The sequence below is a fragment of the Cygnus atratus genome, chromosome 8 (genome assembly GCF_013377495.2).
Source record: "Cygnus atratus isolate AKBS03 ecotype Queensland, Australia chromosome 8, CAtr_DNAZoo_HiC_assembly, whole genome shotgun sequence".
Lineage (NCBI taxonomy): Eukaryota > Metazoa > Chordata > Aves > Anseriformes > Anatidae > Cygnus > Cygnus atratus.
In genome coordinates this window covers 24,673,535-24,699,907 of record NC_066369.1, presented here as the reverse complement: position 1 = coordinate 24,699,907, position 26,373 = coordinate 24,673,535, and the positions used below count along the sequence as shown (strand labels likewise).

The 26,373-nt window shown below is 45.0% G+C and overlaps 1 protein-coding gene across 1 annotated transcript in view; it reads left to right on the top strand.

Annotated features, from left to right (window-relative positions):
- The window catches only part of AGBL4 (AGBL carboxypeptidase 4), a 900,915-nt gene that overhangs the window by 862,394 nt on the left and 12,148 nt on the right, over positions 1-26,373 (top strand). The window contains exon 12 of the mRNA XM_035537467.2: positions 25,955-26,051. Coding sequence (XP_035393360.2) covers positions 25,955-26,051 — 97 coding nt within the window. The remainder of the gene's footprint in view (positions 1-25,954; positions 26,052-26,373) is intronic.

Sequence of the window (26,373 nt, the reverse complement as noted above, 5' to 3'; positions counted from 1 at the left end):
TGAGCTGCTATTTCCATATAAAAAGTAGAGTGTTTTACAGTCAAGTATATATTTTTAACACTGGGGAATTTAAACTGCACCGTGTATTTGTAGAGGCTGCTCAGTGCAAGAGCTTCCACTTGAGAAGATCAAACAAATTGGAGAAATGTTCAGGGAAAAAAAAAAAAGAGAGAGGGAGGATGCTATCCAGAAAGCAAAGGCAGGAATCTATACACAGGCAGGAAGAATCAGCTGTACAGAGTAAGGCAGGCAACAAACTACTTATGAAAAGGTTCTTGGAGCTGTGGATCACCAGCACGACACAAATTCTGCTGTGTGGGGGGAAAACAGCAGTCTTCCTCGGAAATAGGTACTGGAATGACCCCTGTGCTTTGCTCAGCGTTAGTCAGGTCACAGCTGGGGCACTGTGATTCGTTGGGGGTGTGTGGTTTTTCAAGAAAATGTGTGGCGGAAGAAGAGCTGCAGAAACAATTGGAGATCTCGAAAACAGGATTTGAGAAGGGTCAAAACAACTCAGAGCTGTTTAGCACAGGAAAGAGCAGGATAGAGGGAGAACACATTACAGTCTTTAAACACCTGCATGACTGCAAAGAAGAAGGGAATAATCTGTTCCCCGTGGCCATGGTAGTTAGGAGTAGGAGTGATGTGCTTAACTCGCAGCAAGGGGTGGATTTGTCTGAGACTCGAAGAAAATACTGAGGGTGTGATAGCAAGTTCCTCGGTTAAGCAGTGGGGAGGGAGGCTCAGGGATCCCATTGCTGTGTTCAGAATAAAAGGAGCACCCATCTGGCAGGAGCTGCCTGAGCAACCTGGGGCAAAGAAAGGAGCTAGATAACCTCAGATGGTCCTTTCCTAGAAGTCTCTGTTTAAATTTAATTTTAACAGGTCCATTTGATCCCCAGCCCCTTTGCTAGACTGCAGATGTAGGCCCGGTGGCCATATGATCACTAGTGTGACTCAGAGAAGCTCTGTGACAGGCAATTTACTTCCTTGGATCTCCCACCCACGCCCTGCCGGAGGGTTAGCTATCTGATAAAAGAGCTGTGCGTCTCAGGGTGTCCGTTCCAATCTCGTCATGGCTAACACTGCTCAGTCTGCTCCTATAAACCTTCCTCAAAAGCAAACGGGCAGAATACATTGAGGATCCTCCGTGCGGAAACCTGTCAGCCTGAAGCAACAACTTACTACCCAGCAAGAACCAGGGTGGGACACACAACTGGCTTTACATCGGCTAACAAGTAGAAAAGATAACTACAGCCAGATTTTGTCTAGCAACGGATGGGTAAAACTGACTCCACCTCTGTTCTCTGTTCATCTTGTCTGGCTGATTCTTCTTTGCATTTTTCTCCTTCACCGCTGCCTGCTTTTGAGGTCAGGCCACAGACTTGTTAACCTGGGAGATCAAGGACCTGCAAATCCAAAAAGAGGTGTAAAGAATGGAGAACTAATTTGTTCTGTTGTTTTCCAGAAAGATTTTGTTACCTGATGACTTGGGGGGGGGGGGGAAAGTAACCTTGCTAGTCAGTTCCAGCTGAAATAAATCCAGATAAAATATTCATAGAGCAACAGTCTGTAGATCCTAGGGTCAGTTTGTAATTATTGAATGTCTTCATTTTGGAAGCATCATCCTTAGCAATAAGCTGTGGAGGTGGGAAGAAAAAAAAACCAAAACACTGTTTGTAGATGCCTTTTCTATGAGTCACCTGTTAGCCCCACAAAAGGGAGAACTGCTCAGGATGGAAAATTCACGCATGGAAAGTTTCAAAGACTCTAACCTCTTAAATGTCATCTATATCCTCCTTCCATTTCTGGAGTGCTAGATGTTGAGTTTAGGTTCCTCAAACTAGTATGACTGGTGGGCCAGAAAGCCACAGCTGCCAATCCCCTGTAGCGCACTTTGCTTAAATCCCATGCTGGTGTGGTAACCAGCAAGCACATTGGGGTCCCTTTATTGTTTTATCTGCTTTCTGCATATACATTGACATAATTTTATCCTTGGCTTGTATTTTGGGGAATCTTGTCTGGTTTAGAGGATCACATTCCAGTGCTCAGGATGCGACATTTCAGCATCGTGGCTCTTGCAAAAAGCCACGGGAGATCATTCAGAACAGGAAAAGAAGGCCTAGAAAATATTGTTGTGAAAAAGTATGGTCAGAAGCATGTTTAACTGCCATGAACCCTGTGTCATGGGATCGGTTCAGAGCTGGCAGGGTGGGGAGAGAGCTGCTTGTCAAAACTCCGGCACTGCCTTGCACGAGAGCTGACTGCTCTGTGCAGCTCCTAACCAGGCAAGGCTCTGCTTTGTGTGTACGGCTTGATGGATTCACAGCCCAACGTGCTGCTTCTGTTTATCTCTCTGAGTGTGGTACAAATCCTAGTTATTAAAAATCAAGAACAGAAAATCAAATTGTAGATGTAATATCAGCCCAGGTCCAATTCTGAGTAGGTGAAATAAACTGACTTCAGACACCAATGGACAGTTGACTGCTGCACAGTAACACAACACAATTTAGTACAATTTTCCACAGTTGACATATGTTGATCAATATAGGACTCAGAATTTAACAGGCATAGAATTTCAATTAAACTGAATTACAGAAGAGTATAGTCATCACCATGCTAGGAAAGAGGTGTTTTAGCAAATGAAACAGACAACCCCACTTTCTACATGCTGTGCTGCAGCTGGTCTGTGAATTAAAAAGTGGGCTTTAGCTTTCAAATTTTCATCAACACTTAATTCTTAACCAAACCGTATCATTAAGGTAAATTGTTTTTTCTTTTCTTTTTCTTTCTCACCTTTTCAGTTACTATTGGGGCGTTGAAAAGGATACGGACTGATTGCCTCTAAGCTGACAGGCACTTTGTTCCATGGGTGGGCACAAAGCAAGACGAGCAAACCCACGCCCAGGTGGGTCGATTCCATTTTTCTAGCATTAGTCAGCAGCTGTGGTATGCTCAGCTGCACCGATGAGGGGCACAGCCACGTACACGCGCTGTGTTGTTATCCATACGTATGAGAAACTTTGTAGATGTGCATTTCAGGCCTGGTGCTCGCTGAAATGCAGCAGCGTAGATGTGCATGCTTCACATGCCTTCCTGTTTGTTGCTCTTCATGTAGACACTGATGACTTGAGTTCAAGAGACATCACTGTGGTTTTGTCTGTCCCAGCGTCCACTTACTGCATCATGAAACAATTGCAAATACTTATAGAGAACCCAACTGCTGTCACTCGGTGACTTTTATAGTCGTTACAGAAAACAGCAACAAGAAACAAGCTCAATTCAGTGAGGTAGATGAGTGGATTTTGATTGAAGTTAAGAGGCAGGAGTAAAGCAAGACAGTCACGAGTGACACAATTCTTAGCTCTCAGATTTGCATTGTTGACACTGCTTCCCAGCTGTGGCAGAAACATTTGGTGCATGTTTCCCCAAGCTGAATAAGAACGTAGCGTAGCAAGACAGGCTGCTGTTTACTGAGCTGCAGTTGGGCTGTTTCAAAAGGATGTCTCCCAGATACCAAGAGGCAGGTCTGGGTTTCTCTGAAGAAGCAGGTGCTTTCAGCTGCCTCCAGCTTGTTTTGCTCTGGAGAGCTGTTGAGTGCAGGCTGGTTTTTTTTTTGTTTGTTTGTTTGTTTGTTTGTTTTCAGAGCACAGTGCTCTAAAATGCAATCAGTGTGAGACAGTTTTTGTGTTTCTGGGCTCTTCCCTGAAACATCCATTACCAGCCAGGCCACCAGGGTGCAGGGAAAGGCTAGTAACTCGGCATCCAAAGATGACCCAGTGTCTCTGAGTCTCCACAGGTCTGACTGTGCTGTATTTGAAAGCCCCAGAGAGTGCCTGTGAGATACTGTGAATGGTGTGACATATACAAGGAATTGCTTTTATACCTTATTATGAGAATGTTGTGTGTGTGTGTGAATTTAGTGATGGATTAACAGCCCTGAAAAACGCATCCTCTGAAGAGCTTATCCGTGCCACTGTCTTAGCACTCATCTGGAAGGACCAACTTTAGAGGTGAAAAGTAAAGACCTCTCAATAGCCCACTGAGTGCTTTGTTTCTCTGTGAAAACAGGCAACAAGGGTGCCAACCCTGGCAGCTGCAGGCTTTGTCTTGTGGACACATTTCCACTGGCAAATGGACCTAAGACCACCTCATTTCCTTCAACTGCATGATGTACATAGTGGCCACACTTTACGAAATGGTCATCTGCTCCAAGATGACCTGCTGCAGCATTTTGCATGTGCCCACTTGACCTTCGTGCCCCCTTCAAAGCCCAGGCCCAGTCCATACCAAAGCACAGCTGGTGAGCCACGTTTATTGACTTGAGGCAGGGCGTTGGTTGTCTGGAGGGGAGCACTCTGCAGGTCTGTTAGGTGTCCTCTAGGGTCTCTGCTTCCTTCACGTTTACAGCCTCCTGCAGCTTTGGATACAGACAGTATCTCTACTTTAAACAGCTGTGCTGTGTTTTCTCTCTCTCGTGTACTTTCTCATTGGGTTCCTCCTCTTTGAATATTTGGGGTTTGATTCTTCTCACTTAGAGGGTAATTGTCATTTCCATCATGCTGTAATTGAACTTCCTACTAAATGGCATTAAATTCCTTTCTCTGGGGCTAAAGATACCTCTTATTTACACAAGAGTCCCACCGTCCCTGCATATCAAACACAGTAATTACATAGCATTTTCTGTTAGCCTGGCAGGCTCAGAGCCTAACAAACGGCATGGTGGCTGCAACAACTTGGGTGTCCCCTGCTCGAGAAGACAAAGTCTGGAGAAGTAGCACAAATTTTAAGTCACACTGAGCATCTTTGTGTTCACTCCTCTTCCTGGGCAGGCTTTGTATCTTCTGTGGCTTGTGAGATAGTGGGATATATCTGAATCCTTTTCTGGACTTAAAATCAGTTTTCTTCTGCATTTCCTCCATAGTACTCTCCTGGCGTCAAACCATTTTCAAGTCACATGCAGCTAGGGCAAGCTGTGGTTTCTGCCTGTTGAAGACACGGCAGAGCAGCACTGGACAGGCCACGCATTTCACACAAGGGTCCTACAGCACCGTTGGTAGATCTGTATTGCCGCGGAGTCATGGCGGTGACTCTACCATGGCCCTAACCAAGGTCAGATCACCTAGGGGAACTGAAGTACTGAGGACTAAAATATTTGCACATTTGGACTCTAGTTAAGCAGAGAGAAATACAAAAAAAAATCACCTATGTACATAATATATATACTGATTCTCCAGCAGCCTGTTTTCCTGCCGCAGTATGGGGACATTCATTAGTGCGACTGGGCGTGAGCAGTGTAAATCTCCTGTGCTTCAGTGGAAGGATCAATTGCGTTTATATGACATCCCAAAGAGAACAGTTCTAGTACAGATCAAAAACTATCTGGGCCAAGTAGGGCCTTGCTCATTTTAAAGGCTGTCTTCAAACAGATACTGTTAAGTTTTTTTATTAAAAAAAAAAAAAAAAACTTTTTTTCTTTCAAGAATTACTTTTTTTTTTGCTGTCACTAGCACTTCTGTGTGAAATAAATGGAGAGAAAATACAGTCACTCTCTCCACAGCATTGCTCTTTTCTTGCTTTCTGCAATACCTGCTAATTAAATGGTTTGTTTGTTACATTTCCCATCTTGTATGAAATTTATTTGTAAAATAAAACAGCCCGACTGCAAAGCCACAAACCCTTGCTGAGAAAGTCAGAGGCATGTTGCCCACTAGAGAGTGCATCTTTTGGGTTTTGAATTTAAGATTTTCCTTTTCTGTAGGACTGCAGAAGGTCATATCCATATTCCTGGCTGACCCCAGGAACAGTGCTGTAGGATAGGAAGAGAGTTGAGCTGCTGGTGGTCCAGCACCAGGGTTAACACTTGGGAATGATTCTGTGCCTTATGCTGGCTCCGAAGTCTGCAATTACCTTTATTATTATTATTTATTTATTATCCAAGTAATTACTGTCCAGTTAGAAGCCTGATCCAGATCTTGATGGATGCAGAAGAAGGCTTCCTACTGTGCTGGGATTTGGGCCTCAGTCCTTTTGCTCAGAAATGCTTATTAACAGAGCACTCAGAAAAAGAGGGGTGATCTCCAGACAGCAAATTGAGAAATTGCCAATTGGTGGCATTCAGGAACCTCTGAGAATAGAGCTTTGCTAGGCCAATAAAAGTTAACTCTTGTTGACAACCACCAGCTCTGGAGATGGTTTTTGGTAATGGTGGGGATAGTCAAGAAAGGTGAGAGGGTCGCAGCAGGTCGGCGCACCAGAAATTGTTATTGTTGCTTTTGTCCAAAGACTGACAATAAATAACAAGAAGGTTTGACTTTTAATGGGAATGTTAAAACTGAATTGAACTGCAGCCCTGTACATATTTTGTGTTTGCCCACCTTTGGCAAAGCCAGAGGTTGTGACCCAAGGTCACTGCTACCTGATGAGAGGGGAGCTTGCCTTGGGGAGCGCTTCTTCATGCTTCTTCATTCCTGCAGTTACAGAAATCCAGGGATGAGGTGAAGGGAAAGGATCAAACGTGTTTATGCTTAAATCTGTGAGCCTTGAGTGAAGGTTATACAAACACCTAGGAATATAAATCTGGAGAGGAACTATGTACTTACTGAAATAGAAGAGGAAACAGTTTTGTACAGAGAGGATAAATAGTTCAAACAAACCTATATTGTCCCTAAAAATATCATCCATTCTCCTCTAAATGTTATTGCTGGAGAAGTCTTGCTTTGAAATCTTTCAGAGCTGCACCCCGAGGAGGTGCTCTTTAGGCACCTGTCCTGGCTTTCCTGAAGCACCACACTGTCCCTTCTGTTTTCTGCAATGGGCTAACAGAAAAGAAGGGTCCAGTTTCTGCCTGACACCTTCATGCAGCTTGAGGATATCCTCAGACATAACTGGGTTTGGAAACATTCTGATCATAAAAAATAAATGAAGGTGTGGGCTAAATCTTATTTCCCACTGTTCCTGCTCTCACTCATCTCTGGCATCAGTATTTGATGTATGTAATCAGCTGATCCATGCTGGAAAGACTAGAAGTGAAGGATGCTCCTTTCTGTTACAGATTAGCAAAACGGTAGAGTAGCTTTGGCCTTATGAGATTTGAGATAAATTGACTTAGCCCACGTAACTGCAAGCTCACAGTTTGCTGGACATATTGTAGTCATGGGTAAAGTTTCTTTTGGATCTTGTTTTGCTGCACAGACGTAAAAGGAAACTAAAGTATAGTGTAGATTTTAACTGAATAGTGCCAAAATGTCTTTAGGTTTTGGTCAGTAATTAGGTTGCTTCACCAGCTTTCCATCATCTTGCACTGCAGAAATCCTGTATGACCACAAATTCTCTCCAGTTTTTCCTCAATCCTGAGCTCCCAGGTATAGGATTAAGCTGAAAGCTGATTTCAGTGCCAGGATCTTGCTGGCTGTGTACAGCACAAAAATCAGGGAGGCAAGTTCATACTGGGGATTTGAGTCCAGCCCTTTCTCTTCCTTCTCCTTAGTAGCTCCAGATCTATTTCTTGCATAGCTAGATGTCGACTCTCAAAGAGAAATGTTTCATAAGATGCTCGTGATCTCCCCTAAGCTGTGGACTGTGGCCGTTTTTCTGTTAGTACCATTTTTGTAAATAATCTACAAATGTGCGTTTGCCCAAGGGTGTCTGCAGGTGCTGCAGGCAATCTGGATGTGCAGAACCTGTCTGTCAGGATCTGAGGGTCAAATGAGTGTGTGCCATTTGAATGGTGGCTTCTCCTGTGTTGCCATCTGTCTCCAGACTGCTCTTGCTGGGCCTTCAGCCACAGATTGATTGCCCCGGCGCGCCCCAGAAGCATCGCCGCCTTCTCAGCACGTTCCTGCAGTCAGAGCCACCACTAGGCAAGAACAGCTTTACTTTTAAGAAGCACGGCCTCAAGGAGGTAGATACAGGTGGGAAGTAATCACCTAACCAGTGGATGCCTTCCAGGTTCAAATGATGACTTGACTTCACCAAATCTGCTTCATTCCTCCTTTAAAACTCCTCCAGTATCCCTGTACCTTACTTTTAGTCTCCAGATTAATTCTCCTCTGTGGTTCATTTCTGTCTGTGTTCAGAGCAGTTCTGGTTAGCACAGGCTTTCTCACGTTGTAACTTGTGGGTTTTGGTTTGTAATTTTCTTCCATGTTTATCCTTTGCTCCCAGCCCTTCACACCTGGTTTTCTGGCTATTCACTAGGGCTGCCTTTTTTTTGTGTGTGTGTGTGTGTCATTTATCTAACTGACTGATATCGATGCATCTTATACTCTTTCATGTGAAGAGGATGGGAGGAGAGGCAGGTTTTGCTGGGAACAAATACACTAGTAACATCCCATCGATCTGAAAGGCATAAGATAGCTGCCACCAGTTCCTGGCAATGGGAGGCAGGTTCACAGTCACCTCTTGCATGGGGAAACTGAGTCAGAGACATTACAGCCAGTATTTCACCTGAAAAATCTGGATGTCTCTTTATGTGCCTTTATTTTGGATTTAGTGCCTTCATTTTGGATTTAGAATTATTTATTTTTTTTTTGGATTTGTATCTGAGTATTTTGGTTTCTCTGACCTCACTTGATGCCTAGCTGGGTAGTCTGGGCTAAGAATCAGGGTGTCTTGCCTCCCGGTCCTTTGCTTTGCTGGTTGTGCTGCCTCCCATCCCATGGCATTGCACACAAACCGTGCCTCAGTTTTCTTGCCCTGTAAGATGTTGAGCTTGATCAATTTGGAGAGAGGGTGCAGAAGTGGTACATAACTTAGTCTGGATGGTGAGAGAGGAGAATGTGGAGGTGTCTGTAGCTACTGTCTGTGCAAACTGTGTGGCCTTTGCTTTTAACGGTGCTGCAGGAGGTGCCCCTTTGCAAAGCCCCAGAGAGGCTGTGTGCAGGGGTCGCTATCACCTGGACCCCGGGAGCTCTGGTCCATCTCCAGACAGGATCCTCATCACTCACCGAGCTTTTACTTCCTTAGAGAAGCAGAAAAGACAATATTCAGCAGCTGGTTATTTCTACCTTTCCCTCAGTCCCTCACACCAAGTGTCAGTTTAAAAAAAAATAAAAAATGGCAGAGAACTGGCCATTAGCAAGGAAAACAGTTTAGGGAAGAGACAAAATAAAAATGCAATCAATTATCTCTCGCCGTGCCCAGGTGTGTGGGTGCAGTCAATTTTCAAAGTCATCGAGAATTTTAGATGAGAAAAGGGAAGCTGTTCATGGCAAATTGCAAGTGTTGGGGGAAGGGGGAGGGAGAAGGAGAGAGAAAGCAGAGAGAGGAGAGAAGGAGAGATTAATTTCCCTCTTGAGTGAGAAGTGTGTTTGAGACAGACAGATGGGCTGTAAATACTCCAAACCAAGGACAGGAGCTGAGACGAGGGAGAGGCTGGTGATTGAAGTGTGACTGCGATGGAGGCAGTACATTTCCTGGCCAAGGTGACTGGTTTTGTTCCGAAAGGGGGAGATTTCTGAGCTGCAGCTGCCGCGCTTCGCATCAACCTGGACCAGGACAGCGTATTTAGACTTGATAAGTGATACCCAGGTCCCCGAGGGGTTCTCCTTAAGGGTCAGCTTCAACTGCCTGCCTTGTAAGGGAAGTCTGAAGGGGGAGAGGGGTGGGGAAGAAAGGAAGAAAAAAAAAAAAAAAAAAAGGAAGGGGGAGGGGAAGGAAGGAAGGAAGGAAGGAAGGAAGAGAAAGACGCTCTCCTTTCCTCGTTAAAATTATTGAGCTGTCTACAAGTGGCGAGCGAGGGGCCCATGTGACCGGCAGTTAATCACATTGCTGTGAAATGTGACTGCTGCTGATAATGGGATCTTTCCTTCGGTAGAATTTCTGTTTCAGAAGTAGTGATTTTCACAAAGAAAAGAGGTTGAGGGAGATATCGTTTCAGATCTAACAGAGCCTGTGTACGTTTTCTTTAGGGAGAAAACCTCCCTTTTCCCTTTTCCTTTTGGCATCCCTGTTTGTATTATTATTACCTTCATCAGTGTTTCATTTTCTCAGCCCAAACTCACTGAGTACAAATGTAACCCAGCTCTGCTCTGTCTGCTAGCAGATTAGTTCCCATTTAGTCATAAAGTTAACCAACCTTGTTCCAATCAATTAATCCCTAGAAGCTTTAATTTATTGATGCCCTGGTCTATGCTAGCTGTCGAGAAGATGAACGTCCTGCTTCAAAATGAACTGGTCTGCCTTTCCTCCAAGATGCTGGAATTATAAGAGGATGGTAGTAAATAAGCATTTAGAAATCCCTTCTGTGCAATCAAAGGCAACAGTAGCACAGAGAGGAATAAAGGGGATTTTAGCATGCATGAAAAACAGTGCAATAAATGAATCAGAAATACGGGACAGAAATAGCAGGGCTGTGGGATCAGCTGAGCTGGCTGTCACAAAACTGATCTAACGTGCGACAAGTTACTGCAGGAGTCACAGGCAGGTGAACAGGTGTCGATCTAGACACCTTCCCACCTCTAGGCCTGGTTTGCCAAAATCTCGTAATCCCGTGTTTGGGAGCCTGAATTACTTCCACCCCTGTTCTCCAGGTCTTTGACTGGATTCAGTGGTTAATCCAACACAAAACTTCTCTGAAGCACATGAAATAGCCAGGCATCTCCATGTTGGCGTCCCTGCCTTGTGGTTCAGGTGTTCCTAAAGCAGATGTGTTAGTCAAAACCAGTTAGAGTTGATGTGACTGCATAAGAGAGAGAAAAATGTAGCATCAAAAGCATTGAAAGTACTGAGGTTGTTTCCATGTTACAAGACAGGAAAAGGACCTATTTTTAATTTTCTTTCCATGTTTTAAATAGTAGTTGTTATTAACACATGTTCTTTTCTGAAAATACTAGATTTGGAAAACAGAAAACACCTATCATTGTTTTTATATTAAAAATAAATTTAAACTTAAAACAAAAAACACCAACCAAACAAAAATAGCAATCAGCTCAAGCGTTTCTGGAAAAGCAAAAAAGTGCAGGTTGAGGTGCTCAGAAGGGCTGAAATAAAGGCCAGCTCTCAGCTCTCATGCTTTTTCAGCTATAGGACACATTTTGGCTCTTCTGACAGTTTTGCCTTCTCTGATCAGTCTGGCATATTCTCCAGCCTGACAAATGATCTGCAAACAGACCCACGTTTTCCAGCTGCATCAGCTCAAAATGACTTGCCAAGCAATTTTGGGGTGGCTGTTTGATTGTAAGCCGTTCTTCATGGGAGCCACGCTTTGACAGGCGATCTGCTTCGAGGGGGCTCCCTGCTCCCATGGGTTCATTTCCTTTTTCCTGCATTGGCTGAACATGGGTGAGGCGTCTCTTGCTGGTTGTGAGAGGTGAGGCAGCAGAACACTGATTTCTTGCAAGCTGTGAGAAAAGCGATGTGCTGCAAGCACAAATGTTGCTGGAGCAGAGGGATTTTCTTGTAGAAGATCTTTGTGGAAATATTGTTGATGCTGTTCCCTCCTTGGTGTCCTTACCAAATAATGCATCTAGGCTGTCTCCTCTGAAACATGAATCACCTTGAGCAAGGACAGGCATGTTCTTATGGATCAAGCCAGGAAATTGTTCCTTTTCTTGTTTGCGCTGCTGGATTTCCTTGGTGGGGTTGGAAACATCACATCCCCTTTTGCACCTTGGTTTAATCTGCAAACAGAGGAGCCTGTGGGCCTTTGAAAGGTTTTTACTACTGGCAGGTGAAAGTGGTATTGTTTGATTTGTTGTTGTGACCGTCTCTTTATGTCTCTTATCACCTGCATTAATCTTTGTATTTGGGAACACCACTTGCAAGAATGTGCTGGGGAAATGTTGGCTCCTGGCTTGGTACTTGGTGCTGTAGCACTATGCCTGTGCGGTGGTCCCTTTGGTTCTCGGTGGGCTTTGCTGGCAGCTGAGAGGGGAAATCGGCCTTGCAAATGGCTGAGCTGTGTTTGTCCAGTGCTGTGCCCAAGCTGATTTGGGCTGTGAACCGATGTGCTCAGCTCGGGCACTGCCCCTGGCTGAGGTGGCTGCACTGCTCCTCTTACCAGGAGAGGGGTCTCTTCACTTGAAGTATTTCTTGTATTCTTCCTTTGAACGCTTGCTGGTAACAAAGGCAGGCTGTTAGGGTAGGTTAAGTTTGGTCTGACCTGGTTTGGTATTTCTTGTGAAAGAATCTTTTATTCCTGTTCTCTGCGTTTTTTTTCTAGACAGGCCAGAAATTCCCTGTGCTTTCTGCTTTCTCTGCTCTTTCTCTGCTAGAATAGCTCGGGTATATTTCTCTGTTAGCTGAAAATCACTTGCTTCAGTCCCTGCAAAATCCTCTACAGAGCAAGGACCAATTTCCTGGACCTTCTTACTATATTGAATGGTCATCCTACCAGAACACAGTTCCATACACGTCGACTCTCCTGACCGCTGCCAGGCCCTAGCAGCGTGATCCAGCTGCCTTTCCTTCAGGTTTCCAGCATGCTCGAGGTAGGCCTAAGGGCCCCATTTGAATGCAGTTCAAGATACATAGTTCTGCCTCATTTCCAGTCTCACGGCTTCATTCTCTAACCTGTCGTCCCTTGTCTCCTGTTCCTGTACCCCGCAGCACTGCTGCCCCGCTTGCATATGCTTCTTGCTTCCCCTTGATTGCTTTTTGCACTTCCTCCCTTTGCCCACACTGGCTTGCTTTCGCAGGCAGTGTATTTATTGCTAGCTGGCAAACGCAAGCACTTGGACATACATTCAATTATCTTTGAACAATTTCCATTTACTCTGCTTTTGCTTTTCTCCCTTTCGGTTTCACTGAACACTGCCTGTATTTTCTCAGAGCTTGTCCGACTGCAGTACAGCCTGCTTCTGTTCCCCTCCTTTTTTTTTTTCTTTTTCTGCTTTTTTTTTCTTTCCACAATTTCCTTGTTTTCATTAAGCTCCCTCACTAGACTCCGGTGACCATTCCTCCACCGCTGCCCTCTCCGTACATTTGCACTGAGAAGGGCCCACGTTTAACCTCCGTGTGTTAAATGCTCCCTTCACCTGGAAGGAAATCAGTGGTGCAGGCAGATTGGGGTTTCATCTACTCCCCCACCCCAAAATCTCTTTCTTTTTGATGTACAGTAATCTCCCCCTCCCTGGTGGTTTCACTCTTACCTGTTTTTGCATTAAAACCTGACTTAGGCTGTACTTTTACGTCAGTGGAGTGCACTGTGGAGATGATAAGGGTCACAGCTGCTTACCGTTCAGGTGAAGGTGTGTTGTTGATCTTCGGCTCTGCTCTCAAGCACGTAATCTTCCCCAAGAGCTTGCCTCTGCTCAGAGTTGCTGCTTTCCACTGCTTGTTCTCCCTTCCCTCGGGTTGGTAAAACATGTCTGTATTTGGACCGACTCTTTCATAACATCTCTTCTGTTTCTGTAAGAGAGACATTTTGATTCAGTGTCCACAAAGAGATGGGATATTGCAGGAAAGGAAAGCAGTTGATTGTCCATCTCGGCAATTCTTCATACTGGCTGGCTTTGCGGAAGAGTTGCTTTGGTCGAAATCTTCAGGAACAGGGAAATATCTGCAGCACAGAGGTACTCAAGCTATTTTTAAACAAGCTGGCTTAGGCACGAGAGAAACAGCATGAGGTGAGCTGTGCACAGACACACGGTGCCGTGGTTTGAGTGCTCCTAACGAGGGTTCGAGTATCTCTGTAATGCACCACGGGTACTTTGGGACTGCAGCACAGAGATACCAGCCTGTCACACAGCAAAGGGCTTCTCTCCTCCCAGGGGGGCTCTCTGTACCAGTGCCCCTCGACTTAATCGAATTCTGGTCAGTGAGAACCCATAGAGCTATCTAAAGGATTTGATGCATGGAATTTATGAGGGAAAATGGCAGAGGGGAAATAGCCACCAGGTGAGCATGAGCCACGTATCTGAGCTGTCTTCCTCCACAACTATATTAGCAATAAGCTAGTGATGGGAGCTGTCTTGATGATATCTCCTCTGAAAACTCTACTTCTACCCACCCGTGCCAATAGTTTGTAGGCTCCTGGTGAGTACAGCCCTGAGACAGAGGCCTGGAGCCTTTCTCCTCTAAGTGCTTGGGTATCGCTTACTTATTGGGCACGGAGCTAATTGAAGGGTAGTTAATGCCATCAAGCTTTGGGATGTATTTATATTTTTAACTACATGTAAGTGATTATCAACATTATAAATAATTACAGTCTGCCTCCCAGCCCCTCTGCTCCATTCCACCCTGCTAATTGCAATGCTTAGATCTCAATGAGCTCATTATGTTTTGTCGATATTCAGCTCTTTGGCTTGCTCACTTAGTAGGGACCGGGGGGGACACAAATGGGAGCTAAAGACTGAAAATGCCAAGCTCCTAGGGATTTGAGTTAGTGATCATCACCACTTCATCTCTATGTGCAATTTATTCAGAACTCCACCTTCCCTAATAAATTATAGATCCCTCAAAGGGAAGCTTTGCCAAGGGATGGGCAATTGTCTTACTTGGGGGGGCAGGGGGAGCCCATTCTGTGCTGTATTGAGTCTCATTGACATCTGGTCCTTACAGGATTGGATCCCTCCTGCCCTTCCCCGCCGCCAGTCTCCTTCACACCTTTGGGGAAGCATTAACCTTTTCAACATGATGTATGCGAAAGGGCGACAGTCAGGAGTGGCAGTTCCTAATGGATCCTGTTTGTTTGGTTGTTTGTTTGTCTGAGCTGCCTGCGATGCTGTCCAGACCTCTTGGAAAAGCAAGCCAGAGTGCAACCAATATTTTAATTAGCAGCAAAAGGCGGAGAGGCTTTTAAAGAAGAACAGCATTTGAATTCAGAAACACAGAGCAAATGAATTCAGGATTCAGTCCAGCTGAAGATGGCAGCATGTAGTGACTTTAAGGGGGTTGAATTTTCAATTGCAGGCCATAGTGGTGGGTGGTGAGATGGTTGTGGTGGTCTTCTGGGGGTTGTGAGCTACAAAGGGCCTTAAAGGTATCTGATTCCAACCCCAGAGCCATGGCAGAGACACCATGCACTAGACCAGCACCTGCCTCTTCATGCTTCTTATTCTTCCTGGCAGTAGAAGTAGGGACTTGTCATATCTGCCTTGCTAAGGACTGAGAAATATCCCCATGGAGAGGGTGCTTATGCGACACAATCTGAACCTAGAGAATTGAGTTAGATGGGTACCCCTCTGTCTACCTACCCCTCAGTCTTGAGGCAGGATCAATTCTACTTGTCCCTCTCCTAATATCTGTTTTCCTAATTCTGCCTTGGCCTCCCCAGGAGATATTTTTCCAGTGTTTCATTAGTCTTATCACTGGAAAGCTTGCCTTAAAATCTAATGACAGTTTGTTTTCTTGTGAAATAAGACCTTTGTTTCTTATCCCATCACCAGCAGATGCAGAGAAGTTTATCCTCTTCTACATCAGCCTTTACCTATTCAGAGCATCCTCTCTCTTCACTATTCTGTGGTCCAAAGGCCAAAGATTCTACCAGTTCTTCTTCCCCAGGCTTTCTGGACTTCTGATCATCCTTTTAAAAGTCTTTTAAGCCCCCAGACAATGAAGCTGAAATTAAACCAACTTCAGGAGAGGCAGAAGGTGACTCTGCTTGGTGACTCCATAGCCAAATGTTGCATCTCACAAGAGCCTGGGATGCAGCTGGAAGCTCGGCCATCCAGCTTAGCAGGGCTGCTCACTGAAGGGAGGCATTCAATCTCATCCCTGTGTGTCAGGGTCTGCAGCTGCAGCCAAGTCCTTTGGCACCCGTGGGTGAATATTCCCTGGTGATGTGATGTGAACACCGGTGTAGGAGGTGGGTCGGGGAAGGGGGTGCTGGTGGTGCAGAGGTTGGTGCTGCTGTTTCAGTTGAGCTGTGTGTCAGTGCAAGTCCTCCACAAGATGCAGGAACCTGTGAATTCAGGCAAGTTCTGGAATTAATACTAGTTATTCATAGAAATATGGGGATAGAGATGGGGAATGCAAGCAGACAGTGAGACTGTGGCAATAGCAAAACAGGATGTGGCCTCAAAATACAAGGCTTTCATAGGAAAAAAGTAATATAATATTACTGGGGGTTTGTTTTACCAAAAGAAAAAAAAAACATAGGAGGCAAACAGCCTCCTGTTCCTGTTACCTTTATCCACTGGGGCTGTCACTCAGTCCAGCCTCTCATTTTATTGCACCGGAGCTGTGCCAGTGCAGCAGACAGGCCTCACCCCTACAAGGAGAATGTGAAGGGGAAGTGATTTTTATAACCATAAGTGACACTCTGGAAAATGGAGAGATGCGAAGTTGCTGCTCAGGTCTCTCATAAACTACAGAGGTTTGTGGATATATTATGGTCACAAGCATCTTGTTAGGAAAGCCCTTTTCACCAGAGAAAGCAGTGGCTCCAAAGCTGCCCCACCAGGTAATGCTGAATCCCCTCCCAATCTGAGATGCCCCCTTTTATAAATCAAGAGCCTCTCCCACACTGACTGCCTAGCGGTGTAATTCCAGCCACTTCAGCAAAGTCAGCTGTTGTTTCTGTGAGAAGAGACGGTGGGGCTGAAGTTTGGCAGGGGTTTATTCCCACCCCATAGGAGAAGTAAGTGGAAGAGACAGGCAGTGGAGCAAGGGAGAGCTGCAGACCTTTCCAGCATCTTTGTTTGGACACAGACACGCTGCTGCCAACAGTCCTTCCCTGAGGGACATGATGTAGGAAAGCAAGCCAGCTTGGGTGAGTAGCTTTTCTAGCAAGGGCTTTGTGACAGCAGTCAGAGGAGTGTTATTTGTGGCAGGGACTATATATAGCTATACGTGTGCGTGTGTAGATTAAATATATATGTGTGTGTAGTCCCTTATCACTGCATTCCAGCTTGAGTGTAAAACACAAAGGAAAAATCAAAGGTTTTAGAAAAAGCTAAATTTATCTGGGAATGGGAATTATAATAGCAAAAGAGGAAATTAATTGGGGGGACGGAGATTACAATAATATTTTACTCCTGCCTTACAGAGGCAAAAATAGCATTCGTTTTCTCTACCTACTAGTAACAGCCTTAATTCTTTCCTGTCCTTCACCAGCATCACTTTGGAGTAACCAGCTACAAATGAGGTGTGTCTGGCTGATGTGAACAGAGCTCATGTGTGTCCCCTACAGCCTGAGCTCAAGAGCTGGTGTGGACCTTTGAGTCCAAAACAGAAAAACAAACAAAAATAAGGTCTTGGCATGCATGCCTCATGTTCCCCATCCAGAAGAATTTTACTTCATTTAACTCTCATTGTCCTCCTATCCTTTAATGCTACTCAAGCCCAGGCAAAACACCCAAAGACGCCTCCATCATTGATCCACCCCTTGAGCTGGACCCTCTCTGCTACTCCAGCTCAGCCTGGTCCTTGCAGGTAGTGTCCCTGTCTCCAGTTTGGCCAGGCACAGATCCCATTGTAAAACCAATCCCCCGGTCTTTTTTCATGCCCTGACAGCCCTGGAAACGTGCCACTCCCAGCAGAGCTTTCTGCTGCCTGCAGCCTACACCACAGTGCCTTATTCTGAATCAATACTTGCAGATACTGGAGATAACACGGGGAGAGAAATACATTAATGTAGCAGAAGAAACAAAGATAATGATGTTTTTCTTCCATTTTTTTTCCTTCCTCCCCTTCTTCCACAGAATAAGATTTTGTTTTTTTCCCTCCCCAGATCTCTATGATCTGCACTTAGCAGGGCTCCACACTCTTGAATTATTTCACACTTTCCAATAAAACCTTAAATCTTTTTTAAAAACTGCTTATTTTAATTGAAAAATTTCAGTCATTCAATTTGCCCCTTCTCTACCCTCTCTCCTTTCTCCCCTCCCCCAAACAGACCCATTTGCAGTAAATAATCTGTAGCCAGACTTTCTGCTCTAAAGAAATAAATAATTCTGAATTTGCTGAATCCCGCCTGATCTCCCAGCCTTAAATCACTGCGCATTGTACTGAGCTCAGCCAAAATGTTGAACACACTGAAGCATGACTATTACTTGCAGCCTGCAAGTGTTTTTAAAGGTACAGCCTCTGAGGCCATGGTCCTTTTTCCTCCCAGGACAATCTGAGAGAGGAGGTGAGCCAGTTTCTGAATATAAATTTTCTCTTCCTTGCATTTTGCCCAGTACAAACGCAGACGATGCCTTGCCCTGAACGGACTTACCAAAGACTGACTGAAGGCAGGAAGAATCCAGTGGGTCTTTGAGCAAGTCCTTAAGGAGAGGCATTTTAACTCTATCTTTCCTCTACCCAAAAGCTTTAAAATCAGTTATAGGCAGGTTTATATCACAACAGAACTCAATTCTCAGATTTCGTAATTTCTTAATTTCTCATATTTCTTAGCTCCTCGTATTTCATAACTTCATCTTTTTTAGGATTTCTCTCCTCAGAGCTACTTATTGTCTCAAAATGCAAGCTGCAGCTGAAGAGGGAAAATGCAGCATGCAACAGACTACTGATGCCTAGTTATGAGTTATACAATTCATGAGCTTTCAACAATTTAGAGATGAAAAATGGTTTATCCACACTTTGGTGTGTTGAAACATTCTTTTTACCATTTATCTTGAAACTGATTTTGTTTGGGTAGTGGTGAATGTTATGCACAAAGCTGTGAGTGGAATATCTAATGCAAACTGTTAGACGTGAAGCGATGGGTGTCATCATGCTTCAGGGCTGAGCTGTGATGGACCAAGAGCATCCAAAAAAAGTTCTGCTCATGATTTTCCACTGTATTTTGGGAGTTTTAATTGGAATTGGAAATGCTTGTACTGTTCTTGCATTTCTAACCAAACTGAAAACAAAAGCTGTTAACACTTAAGTTTACTTGCTGCTTTTCCCTTGTGCATTTGAGAACATCAGTGATCGGAGAAGATTGTGAATGCTGTATTTTCACTTGGAAATTGCTTCCTTTCCCCTCATCCCTTTTCAGTGTGTCTGAGAGAATCAACTCTGTAATTTTCATTGACTGTGTAAAGAGCTGAGGTCAGCTAATCCACAAAGGCTCCTTCCCAGATTTGGCAAGTGACCAGAATTAAACAATACAAAATATCTGAAACGTTAACATCACAAGAAGAGACGTAGCCCCATGTTTTCTTGATACTCTGACTAAAGATTCCTCGGATAGTAATGTGAGACCAGTAAATACGGGCCCAAATTCATTCTGGGACAATTTAGCAGGAGCTATTATAACTATTTTTTTAAGTAAATCATTTTTAAAGTATATCAATATATAGAGTGATGCTGATGCAGTATTTTCATGAATTAAAATATACTGGTGCTGAAATTCACCCCTTCTGAGACTTTCCTTTTCAGCTGTGAGCTGTGACCTCTGCCCTTTAGATAATCTCATCAGGAGTCAGTGCCGCCAAGATATTAAATAAACCATTTTCTTTTTTTCATTTTACAGCTTAGGCCAGATTACCATTTACAGGAGGGCCCATTTCCATCTCCCAGTGGCGTAGAGGGACTGTAAGATGGATAAAATGTAACTTGCACAGAGCAATGTGAAGATGGCATTAGGATAATGGAACAGCAGTCAGAGATGTCCCTGCAAAATGATGCTCATAGTGCAGGGTAAATGGCATGTGGATTCAGAGTTAAAAATGGGCAGTGTTGCATTTCCAGTGCTACTTTGGTAGTGTCTGAGACATCTCACACCTCTCTGTTTCTGTGCTTGCTCTGGGTGACCTGATTTTCCTTCCCTGTCTGCGTATCTCTAATCCCACGGTGAATTAAGTGCTCCCCTTTCCTGGCCGCATGTGGCGGCAGCTCTGCAGGTCGGTTTTGTGCAGAGGTTTTCATCAGCAGCCAAACGTGTTCAGTTGGGTGGCTTCTTCGCTGGTGCTGTGGTGTGGCAGAGGGAGAAGTGGGGCCCCAGGCATTTAACCACGTTTCCCTCTGCTCCCCATCATGGGCATGGGGTCAGGGGCTCTTGACTCTCTGACAGTGTCTCCCATCCAGCAACTCCACCTTCTACCTACTTCTTTCTCTACCATGAGACCCCTTGCTCTGCACCCCAGGCATTAACCAGGATCTGCCTGTTTCTGTTGAGTTCACAAGAAGGGCAGATGCAACAGCTGATATTGAAATGAGTTCATGGGAAATACGGCGCAGTCCTTGCGGCACACTCCCTCCAGCAGAGATAAAACCCCGCTCTCCAAGATACCTGTTCTTCATCCTCCCCTTTCAGAGGAGGAGGGAAAATTACAGGCCTCTGATTGCTCAGGGAGAAGAGCGCACAACTTCCATCTTCGTAATTTCTTCCACCACAATCAAGCATTTCAGGAAAAGGGCCTGAAAGCCTAAAATAGTCAGCCAGGGGGCTTTCCGCCCAGCTCCTTCCTTGATAACACGCAAGAGGAATAAAAATGAAGACTTGTCTTTGCCATTATGTTTCATTTCCAAAAGCATCTGTGCTGCCCGGTCATGCCTTGGATCAGGATCAGAGGCTGTTGGGAATGGAAATACTCTCCTAATGTGTGAGAGGACTTGGGGAAGGTCCTTATGCCATTTCCAGGCTGGCTGCGTTCAGGACGTTGATAGATTTTAAGGCCAGAGGGGAGAGCTGCAAATCTGTCTCCTGACCTCCTGCCAGGTACCACGAGAGGTTGTGACCAGCAGTTCCTATATCCAGCCTGGGCCTCACACTGGACCTACGAGGAGCCCTGTCCTCACTGACCATGGCAGACCCTCCCAGGAAGCATGCCCATAGACACCTCGCAGCCCTGCAAGCTGACAGCCTGGTGTTTTCAGCGCTTTTCTGCCCAAGCCCTGCTCCTGCAAAAGTCAGTAGGAAGGACTGGGTCAGTCCTGTCCACTCCCACATTCCCTTTTGGAAGTTTCCTCCTTTGCTAATGATTTTGAAATACATAACGAGATATACTGAAACATGTGAACCTTGTTTCCTGCAGTGACAGTCCTGGGGAAGGATATATCATCAGCACCCAGGTTTGCACTGTGTTAAGTGATCAGGAAAAGCCACAGAACTGCCCCTTGCCAAAGTCTCTGCATTGTCCCAGTCACACTTCATCTGAAGTGTCCCCCGACAATTAGGCGTGACGTAGGCAGCATCTCTTACTTGTCAAAGGACAGTAGCAGTCCTGTGAAACAGAACAAGTAAGTGACTGTGGCGAGAACAGCTCTGCTAAAATAGAGGACTGGTTCTGGGTGTAATATAGCACAGTAATATAGCACTGCGGTTTAAAGCCATGTAATGCCATTTTCCATTAGAGCTCCTGTTCATGTCAGGAAGGGGTTTGATCCATTGATGGAAGCTGTTATAAACAGACGAGAAAACCTCATCCATATTTCTCTTGAGATTGTATGAAGCTGACAGTATGCTCACTGACCACAGTCATCTGGGACTCTCCCACACAAAATAACCCTCTTTTCATAAATAACAGGATTGTTGTGGTGGTGGACTGAGATTTGCTGTAGAATTCAGTTTTGTCAGACAAAGAGCTTCTTCTGGTTTTTAATTTGCGCTGTTAAAAAGATTCATCTTTCTTTCTCTTTGCATCTCATTTTCCTTTCCTCTTTCTTCCTTCCCTGTTTTTTCTTCTTCCCTCCTGTCTATCTATAGAACTTAAAGCTATTCATTTGAAACAAAAGGCTTGTGTGGGTCTGGTAAGTGGTGCCTCTGAATTGGAAGGTCACGATTTTAAATCCTGCTTAGGAGTAAACTTGGACGAATTCCATAAACTAATAACCCAGTGCAGTGTTTCAAATTGATGGAGGTGCTGTCCTCTAGATGAGACATAAAAATAGAGATCCAATCTGCTTGGCAGGGACCCCACAGGACTTATCAAAGATGAGTGGGGGCTGCTAACTGTTTTGCCCTTGTCAAATCCTCGCTACCACCACAGCTTCTCTTCCTGTTCCAAAGCAATGACACTGGACCTTATGAAAATGAGATGGCAAACTTGAAGGAGCCATCCTTTTTCTAATTATTTAAAGCAGTTTGCAGTGTCTGGCAAGAGGGGGAAAGAGAGATAATCCACTCACTTGAAAGTGGAATGACCGTGAATTTCAAAAAGCAAAACAAAAGCGAGTGAATGGTGCCACCATGCTCTGCAGCAGTGACATTATTAAATGATCAGTGAGCTATTAAAGCAGCAACATTTAGTACCTCCCCTAATGACTTGTACCGCTAACTGGTTTCCAAATTGAGATTTTTATTGCCTCCACACACAAACAGAACAAGACTGTGTGTGCGCTTCTGGAGCCTCCAGCTGAAGCAGACTGTTCACAATAGGATCAGTGAATCTTCTCAGTCAAAAACTCGTAATGACTTGCGAGATCCCCACTCCTCCTCTGTCCTGTTTTCATGCCAGGGCCAGCAGCTTCAGGGTGTGAGACGTGGTGAGGATCATAAGTATGGGGAATTTAGCAAAGAGCCCCACATGATTCCTGTCTTATCTGAACTTCCTCACATCTGCAAAATTTGGCAGCACTGTGCATGAGCAGACTGTTCCGAAATCTCCCTGAAAGTGCTGATGCCATTCAAAGAGCGAATGCTGTTCTCACAGCATTTCCAGGAGGGAAACCAGCCATGGCGATGCCGGTTTCCACTTCCAGGTAGAAATACAGAGCATGGTGAAACAACAAATAGATGGAGGAGTAAGGAAGAGGAGAGGAAGTCATGGCAGCCTGTGGGGGTGGAGATTCACCCAGCTGTTTCCACTGTGGATTTCCAGGTGGATTTCTACTGTCTCATGGGATCTCCTGTGATGGGAATAGCTGGGCAATGGTCTTCTGTCAAATGTGGTTGAAGTTATGTACGGTGTTTCTGGGAGCAACAGCACAGCATGAGTGGTTGCAGAAGGAAAGATGATTAAAAAGCAAACCAAAACAACTACCCAGAAAAAGGTGGGTTCTGGCTGTAGCTACAGTTACTTATGTGCTTGTGATATTTAGCGAAGCAAAATGGAGTCTGGGTCTTCTGTGCGTGTGAAATAAATGCAAATGTCATTGCTTTGATTTGTTTTTCTCTGTCAGTTGTGCAGGCGCCTGCTGCCCGCACTGTCTGAGTGAGTCAGGCCATTTCTCGCCCAGGCTAGGCAGTCACAGGGAGAAGCTGTTATTGCTGTTTCTGTTTTTATGTATCAGGTGCCTGATTTCTATGACAGAAACCGCTCATCCTTTGTGGAGGCGGCCGGCAGAGCAGTGGGGGTAGGATGGCTACAGAGGCTAGTAATAGAACATGCACATTTTTTATCCCATGCTGCTCTGAATCTCTCTCCAGCAGCACTGACTGCGAGTTGTTCCCGTGTTGTGGCTTTGCAGTAGCCCCATGTGGTGGCACAGGTTTGCGTGTCCAGTTTCGCCCCAGGGTCCACCTACCGGTGTGTCCATGCTCTGCAAAATGCCTTTGCCTTTCCTTGTAAACCTAGCAAACAGGAGGTCTGTGTGGGCTGCAGGATACGGTGAGAACTGAAGGATATGGGGCTGGAGGGGCATTAGGGGCTCTTCTATACTTCCTTTCCCTAACTTCATGCAAAGCTACTAAGTCCTTCTTGTCTGCTATGGGTTTAACCTGTTCTTGAAGACCTTAACTCTGGAGATTTCAAGCTGTGCTTAGGCAGGTTATGCCAGTAGTTAACTGTGCTTGTCATTAAAAAGCTTTCCCCAAGATCTAAGTTCAGGCATAGAACTGGGTTTCTCCAGGTCAGGGCTGAAGCAGAGTTGTAAGGCACCGTGGAGGAGCTCATGTAGCCACTTCCTGAGCTGCACCCACTCTCATCTCAGGGCTTCGTCCCCCAGGACACCAGGTCAGGCGTTTCCCACCGTGTGAACACACGTGATTTAGGGAGACAAAGAAAAGGGCAGCAGGGCCAGTTCTGGCAGATGAGCCTTCTGAGAGTGGCACCGACAAAATGTCCTAGAGACTTGACTGAGTCCAATTACCACTTTGTGTCTTTAAAGTGCCGAGTAAATGAAAGAAACTACAAGATCAAGCCATGTTAGTCGTCTCAATCCCTTAAATGTTTGACAGCCTTCTCCCCATCTTTCTGGCTTTCTCAGACGACTTTGAACTCTTAACCTTTGCTGCTGCTTTCAGCTCACAGCTGCAGAAACCAAACTACCCCCAGCCATCCCCAAATTCCTGTAACAATCACAAAACACTTTCAAAGAGATGGTGCCTTCCCTGGAACTGATAAACTTTAAGCTGTCTCCAACTTTCTAAACTTTTGTGCATGTACAGTTATCCACATCTGTTGGGGCTGGCAGGCTGCTGCTCTCTGGGTGCCGCAGCAGCCGAGATGCAGCCGGTGCCGTTTCACACACCCCCTTGTCCCTGTCCATGCAGCCAACAGCCACGAACACCAGCTGTTTGGGCTGTGCTGCACCACTGGGCAGAGGAGTATAGGTGCCCGAAGCACACATGGTATTAGGATGGCAATTAGTGTACCCAAGTAGACTCTGAAACAGAAGGGATGGATCTGTGTACCCATCCCCAGGCATGGCAATGGAAACTAGAGAAGTGGGACCGGATCACTGGGGAGAAAATCAGTGTCAGGAGTCATCCTCAACCACTTGATCAGGGCTTGACTGCAGCGCCAGCAGAGCTGGTGGCTGGCTAATGGTTTTTGGTTGCAGAGCTAGAGCTAGAGACTGAGTCATGTCAGTTCGACCTCCCCTACAAATAAATAAATAAATGATAAAGAGGTTTCACAGTGATGCCTGAACCTGATGTCTCATGCTCACTTGTTTTGATGTGTCTAATGTAAGTGGGCGGGTAATAAAAGCTTCATTTAGAAGCTAGCATCTTCACAGGCGCTGCTGGAAGCCCCTGGGATGCTGCACTTCTGGAATTTTCCTCTAATGGAAACATCAGCAGATAACTATTGATGAAACAGAACATGCACACATGCACGCAAAACAACCCAGCAATGGTTTATTTCCTTGGACTGCTGGCTGTCAGATCCAGAGGCATGTTTAGATTCCCCAGGTTACGTACCCTCCTCAGCTTCTGCATCAACACCCCTGAAATAGCTGTTTGGGGCAGCATCCTGGTAAAAAATATGTGTCTGTGTAGGCATCAGTTAAAAATAAGCAACTAAGGGAGTCCTCAGCCCCCACAATATAGCTGTGGGTAATGGCATCCATTGCATTTCTTCCAGTTGCTCACCACCCTGTAGAGGATAAGCAGGTGCTACCTGTAACGGGCAGGTCTAGCACTGATATTTCACAGAGGAGGTTTGCCCCATAGATATATTGGCTAGCAAATTATTTTTCAATTCAAACATGGATTATTGAGCTTCTTTTTAGGCAACTGAGTCTTCAGGAGGTTCAGGTGCCTGCAAGGTCTCTGTAGCAGTTTTTACAGGTAGCATCTGTGTAGTGTTGGGTTTGGGTTAACCAAAGCTGAAATCATGGCTAGTGAGGAGGGAAGAGCTCCCAGTATTACTGCTGACCTCCTTAAGGTAACGTACAGCTCTCCAAGGCATCCTTCCAGTTCAGTGCTAAAACACCATTTTAGGTCCTGAATACACCACAACTAAAGATTCTCCTAGGACAGTGTGGGAGGTCTGTGCTCAAGGTGGAGGGCTACAGCTTTAATTCCAGTGTTGAGTTTGTATACTGGTCCATAGCTGGTTCATGCCACGACATCGTTGACCTTGTTTCCTAGATACAAGCACAGAAATACTGCCTGTATACAGACATTTTTAGATATATATTTTCCCTGAACATTGAAATTGGAACGCTCCTTGGTTTTGTCTATTACCTCATGAATGCCACGGGGATCTGCAGCCAGGCATTGGGAGAAAAGGAGATTGTTTCCTCCTGTCTGTGGTTTTATATAACATCTGCCTCTGAAAACAAGAAGCAAACAAGATGACCCTCACTTTATCTGCTTATGTAAGTCATTTTGCCTGAGGTCTGAGCACTGTGGGATGGCTAATGTAAAACTTGCTCATGCGTCAAATAGCAGTAATTTACCTCTAGATTCTGCTTTTTTATTATTATTATTTTTAATTATTTCCAGAAATGCTCCTTAATTAAAAACTTACAGATATGAAGCTTGGAAGGAACGTGGCCAGGACATTCTTGGACTACTACAGACTGAACTCCTTGGTGGAAAGACCGCTAGCACCTACTCCTAAAACTCGGTAGGTCAAAAAGCAATTTCTCTTGCTTTAGTGGGGCTGCTTTTTTAATACCTTTCATGACTAAACTTCAGTGCTGCTGCATTATGGCTTTATAATAAGCATGCCAGTCTAACTGTGCTTATTTTATTGAAATTCCATTCAGAAATAAAGCATTTATGATCAGGAAAGATACCTGGTTTATGCCTGAAAAAATATTCAGGGGATTTTGGAGATATCAATATCTTTCCTGAATTCTGTCTGCTGTACACCAATCTCACACCAGTATCTTTAATGGACTTACCCTTCATTTATCTCCGAAGAGTGAGAGGAGAATCAGACTTGC